This window comes from Spinacia oleracea, chromosome 1, assembly GCF_020520425.1.
Source record: "Spinacia oleracea cultivar Varoflay chromosome 1, BTI_SOV_V1, whole genome shotgun sequence".
In the NCBI taxonomy this organism is placed as follows: domain Eukaryota; kingdom Viridiplantae; phylum Streptophyta; class Magnoliopsida; order Caryophyllales; family Amaranthaceae; genus Spinacia; species Spinacia oleracea.
The window spans coordinates 81200183-81208050 of NC_079487.1; the positions used below are offsets into that span (position 1 = coordinate 81200183).

The 7868-nt window shown below is 38.8% G+C and overlaps 1 protein-coding gene across 1 annotated transcript; it reads right to left on the minus strand.

The window, feature by feature from the left end:
* Positions 1 to 6415: 6415 nt before the first annotated feature.
* On the minus strand, positions 6416 to 7229 carry LOC130465474 (uncharacterized). Its single transcript, XM_056834245.1, has 2 exons — positions 6763 to 7229; positions 6416 to 6674 (listed from the first exon to the last, which is right to left on the minus strand). Exons 1-2 carry the CDS (start codon positions 7227 to 7229, stop codon positions 6416 to 6418), a joined length of 726 nt encoding a protein of 241 aa, XP_056690223.1.
* Positions 7230 to 7868: the final 639 nt, after the last annotated feature.

A 7868-nucleotide genomic window follows, 5' to 3' on the forward strand; every position in this document is an offset into this window, starting at 1 on the left:
AATTGGTTTCATGTATGCATGATAAATAAGTGCGCATGAACAATATTGGAAACGAAATCTTGAGTTTGAGCATAAACAGCCATTAAAGCGAAAAGATTAGTTAGGGAATGAATGTGTGACGGCCGGGGAGCTAATTAGGGTTAACGGAATATATATAGTGCTTATTATAAGAGTCCTACTAAATTTAAAATAGCGTTTTAAATTTTCCAAAAATATTAAAAGAGATTAAATAAAATGGAAAAATGATTAGTAAGAATTATAACTTTATTTTGCTATAAATTATATTTTATGAAATCATAAAATATTGGGGTATTACAATCTATCCCCCTTAAAAGAAATTTCGTCCCGAAACTTAAAGTTAATAAAATATAGGGTTTACAATCTACCCTACTTAAAAGAAGTTTCGCCTCGAAACTTAATTTAGATAAAAACTTTGTTTCTTTAGTCTCAAACGCTAATTAAAGAACATTTTTTTTTTAAAATAAATAAAAATTATACCAAACTTTACTATATAAAATACTCGGGATATTACAAGGATGATTTCAGATCACAGTCTGGGTTTGTCTTCTGCCTTAACGGAGGTGCAGTAAGCTGGAAAAGTGCTAAACAGAGCACCATTACGGATTCTACAACTGAAGCGGAGTACATTGCCGCACATGAAGCAGCAAAGGAAGCTATTTGGCTAAGGAAGTTCATAGGAGAACTTGGTGTAGTCCCCTCCATTAAAGGACCAAAAGCTATATATTGTGACAATAACGGAGCTATTGCACAGGCAAAGGAGCCTAGACACCACCAGAGAATCAACCATGTACTTCGTAGATTTCACCTTCTACGAGAGTTCGTTGAAAGAAAAGAAGTCGAGATAAGCAAGATTGGAACTGACGACAACATCTCAGATCCATTAACTAAACCTCTACCGCAAGCGAAGCACAACTCGCACACTGTAGCTATGTGAATCAAGCATGTTGGAGAATGGCTTTGATGTCCTTAATTAATTTTTTAAAGTTTTAGAGTTTAATACTTTGTAAAACGTTTTGTTTAACCATTCATATAAATGAATAGATTTTATTTTCCATTTAATTTGTGGTTTATTAAATGATGAGCCCCTTCAATTTGACGATATATTCAAGATAGACTGTCAGGACCAGTCCTGTGACTAAGAAATGTCTATCAATGAACTTGAAAGTAAAAAGTTGAAAATGGTCCCTGGTCAGAGTTTTCTATAAAGGTGGACGCATAGAAAACGCTAGACGACTAGAATGCAAGATGACTAGTAGTTTTGTTTCTTGAACTATGTGGACATGGAAATGTCGCAATCATTTGCGTAGATACTTACTTTGAGAAGACTAGTATCGGACAAACCTATGAAACTTTACTGTAAGAGATGAAAATCTGTCATAAGTAAATTTCATTACATTATTAGACACTAATCCTCAATACCTGAGTGATTTGAGATTACTTGTTTGAGAACTGGTTACTTTGACGTTGTCAACCATCGCACCGTAAAAGGAGGCTATAACGGAAACGCTCGGGTAATCACCTATCAAACGAAGTCTAACCTCAAGATCGCAAGATTGTGATTGTCCTCCCAAAAATCGGGATGAGATGCTGAAAGTTGTACAAGGCCACTCCGAGAGCTAGAAACTGTAAAATGCATGGCCGTGCTCAGATGAATCATAGGCTATGATTATCTGTTTATTTGATCAGTTGAACTCTGAAACCGATAAATACCTCTGGACATAATAAGGATGACTACTCTTACCTTATGTTCAAGAGCAAGCATCAAGCGACAAAGGAATTAGGCAATGCACACTTGTCCCTAAGGACAAGTGGGAGACTGAAGGAAATAATACCCTTGGTCCAAGTATGCATTTAATGCTAAGTCTAATAAATGCGGTTCAGTATTAATTATTTTTGCAAGTTAATAATTCAGTGAGATCAAGTGAGCTGAATGCCTAGCTAAAGGCCGCTTCAGTTCAAGTGGAATTAATAATATTAATCCACGGCTTACTCTTGACAAAACCCGTAGGGTCACACAAATAGTACGTGAACGTATCAAGTATTTAAGTGAATTAAATACTCAATTTATGAATATTCGGAATCGACGGATCTCGGTTCCAGTGGGAGCTGAAATCGTCAAAAGGCAAAATATGAATACTCCGGAAACGATGATATTGCCGGAAACGATAATATAAATATTATCCAAGTCGTAGATGTTGCCGGAAACGGAAACATGGTACGTATCGGAAAATATTATTGGAAATGGAAATATTGCCGAAATCGGAAATATTGCCGGAAACGGAAATATTGCTGGAATCGGAAATATTATCGAAATCGGAAATAAATTCCGGAACCAGAAATATTAAATATTTGTTCGAAACGGAAATAAATTCCGTAATCGGAAATATTAAATATTGTTCGAATCGGAAATGAATTCTGGAATCGGAAAACGAATCGGAAGCGCGACGTTCGAAATAATCATCGGACGAGCTTGCTAGAAGCAAGGCCCATCACGAAGCCAGGCCCGTGCCTAACGAAGCCCGTGCAGCGAGCAAGCAGAAGCAGCAAGCCCAGCCAAGCAAGGCAGGCCCATCCGAGCACGGAGCAATGCCAGGCCCAGCCGAGCAAAGCAAGGCAGGCTAGCAGCAGCGCCCAAGCAATGGGCCGCGTGCTGCCAGCCTTGCTCCCCCTTCGTGGGCTGCGTGTGTGTGTGTTCGTGCGATGCTACGAATCCTTAGACGCTTAGGATTGTTCGATTAATGGTTTTCCTAAATCCACAAGAGTTAGTTGTTTGATTAAACACTTAATTCAAAAGGATTAATTTAATTAGAATTCTAATCGAATTAGTAAATTAAATCTTAGTGGAATTCTAAGTCCGATATTTCCTCCCTATAAATAGGTGATACATAATCACAATTTATACATCACAATAATCATAAGTATTCATATAGTTTTAAGTTTAAACTAACTTAATAATTTGTCTAAATAATTAAGCTTTTGAATAACATAAAACCTTAGATAATATTCTAGTTAACTGAATGTAAGGCGGATCCGAACGTATTGTGGACTATCTATGGAGGGGCGACACTTGGAGTCCTAAACTTGTTCTTGTTCGGTTTAGGAGCAGCTAGGGAAGGGACACGTCACATATATGTATCCTAAATTATGCTAATTGACTATGTGACAATTAATTTGGATTCCTGGATTTATGGTTTTCGTATGAAATATATGTTTTATATTTGTCATAACCTAACACTAGAATCAACTCAAAAGAAGCCACATCACCGTTATAGAAAAGGAGAAGGTCATCAGCAAAGCATAAGTGATTAAGCCCCAAAGTTCTGCATCTGGAATGATATTTGAAACTGGGATTAGAGGCAATCAACTTCATTATCCTGGAGAAGTACTCCATGCAAAGAGTAAACTAAAGAGGGGACAGGGGATCCCCTTGCCTTAAGCCTCTCTTAGGCTGGATAAGAGGAGAAGGAACTCCATTTATAAGGAGAGAGTATTGAGTAGTGGTTAGGTAAGTCATTACCAAATGGATGAAGTGAAGGAAATGTGTCCTTCACCCAAGGTGCATTAAGTCTAATACCAAGGTTCAGATTAATTGCGAACAATTAATTCAGTAAGATCAAGTGATCGGAACAGCTAGCTGGAGTAATGCTTCTGATCAGTGAGTTTTAATCTATATTAGGCTTACAACTTACTCTTGACTAAACCTATAAGGTCACACCAATGATGTGTAACAGATCACCGGATTAAATGAATCGAAAATTCATTTAATAGCTTTTCGGGAATTAGTTCGGAAAAACGTATTATACGATACGACCTTGCATCGGAATCGTATATCGTATCGCGAATATTCGTAAGCTGGGAAAAACGAATAATCGTATCATACGACGATGATTTTTCGTTTACGATACGATAAATAATAGCCGTAAGGCGTTCGTCGCGAATACGAGCCGCAACGGAGCTGCCGGCCCGTCGAGCCAAGCGCGCATGCGCGCAAGGCCCAACGAGCCAGCGAGCTCGCAGCTCTGCGAAGCAAGCCAGCCCACGTGACCACGAGTGTGCGCACAAGCACAGCAGCAAGCAGCGAGCAAGCAAAGGCCCATGGCCCATCGCTGCTCGGCTGCGCTATGGGCTTCGGCCTGCGGTGGGCTGTGCGCATGGGGCTTGCGTGCAGTGTGTGTTGTGTGGCCGTTCAAGGCCTTGTGTCTTGGCCGGTTACACTAAATATAATATTAGGTTATATTTCACACACCCCAATCAGTTTTTCCATAACCCTAAACCTAATTCTAAATTACGTACGTTCAGTTTTGCTCTCTACTCAAAATTGTTCTTCCCGAAAAAGCAAACACTCTTGAACGTTGACTAAGCTACAATTATCAAGACGGATCTGAACATGTCCTGAACCAAATAGAGGAACGACAATTGGAGTTCTTTGTTCGTGTTCGTTGATACTATACTCGGAAAACACGCTTCAAATGTAAGTATGCTTAATATGTGCTTTATACATGTTTCCTGGCGTTGGGGATGTTCCGCACATGTTATGTATGTTTAACTATATTCCCCTACATTAAGTGATTAGGGAATCCAAATTCATGCATCACCTCTTCAATAAACTTCCATTCCACAATGTCATAGATTTCTTGAGATCTAGCTTCATCATATAGCTTGGTCTAGAGTTACCTCTGTTGTATAACTTAATGGTATCTTGACATATCATCACATTATGCAAGATAGATCTTCCTGCAACAAAATCTCCCTGTGTAGGAGAGATTATGTCTGGAAGGACTTGGCTAATCTTAGAACACATAATCTTGGAGATACATTTGTAGTTCACAGAACAATAAACCTGAAATCACTCACAGAGCTAGGCGCTGTCAGTTTGGGAACACGAGAAATAAAAGTGATATTCACTTCCTTAAGGATTTTCCCTTTGATGAAGAAATCCGAAATAGCCAAACATAAGTCATCCTTAATGATTGGCCAAGTAGTTTTGAAGAACTGACTGCTGAAACCATCCAAACGAGGGGCTTTGTTGTTAGGAATGGTATTAAGGACTCTCTTAATATCTTCCTCCTCAATAGAAGAAGACAGGATGGCTAAATGATCATAAGTTAGGCCCTGTTCGGCAGTAGCTTTTGGAGTAGCGGGTAGTGTTTTGACATAGTCAAAACGGTAGTTGAGAAAAATGTGAGTGTTTGGCAAGGTAGTGTTTTAGGTAGAGGTTAGAGGTAGAGGTAGAGTTTGAGGAGCTTTTGTCAAACGTTAGAAATATTAAAGTTTCATTTTATTGGGTAGCGTTATACATTATTCTCCTCCCACATTCCCACACAAGCCGCTCCATCTTCTCCAAAAATCTACCATCTCCATTGAAATTTCATCAATCTCTCTATTCTCCTCTTCAGTAAGTCTTTCTCCCTTAAATTTTTTTTTTCATGTCCATACATTAATTAGTTTGATTTTTCTATTATACATAAAAAAAATTCAAGTAATTTTGGTGTTGATCGATTTTTCTATGATTTTAAGATATATGTATCATATGATAAAGTGTTATACAAATTAATATAATTAAGAACAAACTTCATGATTTTTGCTTCGGTTTGTATTACTTGTTATCAATATTTGGTGTGTATTTAGGTTGTTTCTGGCAAAGTACGTGGTGTGTGGTTGGAGGTGTCGGCAATGCGGTGGTCGGAGGTGTCGGCAATGTTAAGTAAGATATATTTGTGGTAGTATCGAATTAGGTTCTGATATTTCCTAATCACATAGAATTACCTAAACTTAGAGTTAGAGTTTCCATATCTAGATCTTATGATTTCATGTACTATGTATTTACGTGATGAATAATATCGAAGGCAAGCAATTATGTTTAATAGTTCTGGACATTGTATCAGAAACAAAACTCAATGCGGAGGATGATATCATGCCGGCACATAATTTTTCTGATTTTTCAAAGTAAGCAACCTGTGGTACACCATATAATATTAATAATATGGTTGTTTATTTTCTAACTAAATATATTGTTTATTGTCTTTTATAATTTTCACCGCTACTGTTGCCAAACACTCGTATTATCAACCACTACTTTACAACTAACCTCTACCCTCTACTAGTTGACCGCTACCCGCTACTCGGACCGCTACTCGCTACTCAACCGCTAAAAGCTACCCGCTACCGCTAGTTTTGCCGAACAGGGCCTTAATCTAGGACCCTGATCAATCACCACTGCTTTCACTGAAGTTCTATTCTCCTTAGCTACACCAAATAGGGAAGTGTAAAACTGGGTGAAGGCTTGTTGAACACCATCACTAGTTTGGATCCAATTCCCTACTTGGTCATGAATAGAGTTTATTTTGTTCTGTTTTCTTCTTTGTTGTATGCTTAAGTGAAAAAATCTAGAGTTCTAATCCCCAAACTCAAGCCATTTAAGCTTGGCTAATTGATGGAGATAAGAGAGGTAGTTTTGATGAGCCAGATGATAAGCTTCATTAGCCTCTTTTTCCACATAAGCTAGATGGATATCACCAGGGTTTGCATGAAGGGCATTCTGAGCCATTAGTAATTCAGAATGGGTCTTGATGTCTGTAGCTTCAACTGTCCTAAACCCAGCCTTATTCAGGAGTTTCAAGTAAGCTTTGATCCACTTTAACCTCTGCAATACTCTAAACATATGGCAACCATGGATAGGTGTTCCAGTTTGTCTCCACTAGAGGGAGAAAACTCTCAGAGTTGATCCACATATGGTAAAACCTGAAAGGTTTTTTCTGTTGAACAGTTTTATAGCAGCTCATGACCATTGGAAAGTGGTCAAATTCTTCTTCTAGTAAGTATGCAACTTCTGTAGTTGGGAACGTATCTTCCCATTGACTGTTGGCCAGAACTCTATCAATTCTGGTGAACACTCTAGCTGGACCATCTTGTTTTTTATTCCAGGTAAAGTGACTCCCCACAATCTTGACTTCATTGAGTTGACAACTAGCCGTACAAGATCTCATTGGTTGTATTTCAGCCAATCTGATAGCTGAACCAATTCTGTCCTCTATTGCCATAAGGACATTAAAGTCACCCATGATTACCCAAGCTAAGGAGACAAAATTAGCAAGAGTACACAACTCCTGCCACAGTAATTCCCTCCCCTTTTTATCTGAGTAACCATAGATGAATGTACATAAGAAGCTATTGCCATTAGGCTTTGCAGTAACATGACAGTGTATCATTTGGGGGCTCATAAACTTAATATCCACATTCCTATGTTTCTTCCATTCCTATATTAGCTTAGGTTAGTTGTGAAACACCACCCACGGCACATGTTAAGGTATAGAGAACCTAATTTAGGGGCTCTAACCCTTGCTTCAAGGAGAATGAACTTCTTCACCCTATTTTGCTTGTCATCCCTGTCCAATCCCCTCACATTCCAACAAAGGACATTATCCATTAGGCATAGGGAATCTCACCCCCTGGCCTAATGAACCCTCCTTTTCCAAAACTTCACATGTCACACTAGTCAAATCATGTAAAGCTCCAAAACTGTTCCTGGTCTGAACTGGCCTTAGTGCGTGACATTTATGCCAACTGAAACAGCTAGCATGTTTAAACCCTTCATCATGAGTATCAACTGTGTTCTGAGCATCAACTGTGTCAGCAGTGGCACAGTTAGTGGGGGTGAAGGTTTAGGAATAGTTGGTTGTTTGGGAACCCATACCTTCTTGTGAATAGGCTGCTTGTTGTGAATAGTACACTTGCTAGCAACATGGCGCATGCCCTTACACTTTGAGTAGGTTACAGGCAACCAATCACAGGCCACCTGTTGGTCAGTTAACACACGTTTTTCATTCACAAATTGGATAGTGATAGGG

Coding starts and splice junctions, on each gene's coding strand:
- LOC130465474 (XM_056834245.1), bottom strand. CDS start 7,229: ATGATACACTGTCATGTTACTGCAAAGCCTAATGGCAATAGCTTCTTA. Junction 6,675..6,762: donor CAACAGAAAAAACCTTTCAG/GTTTTACCATAT, acceptor CCATATGTTTAG/AGTATTGCAGAGGTTAAAGT.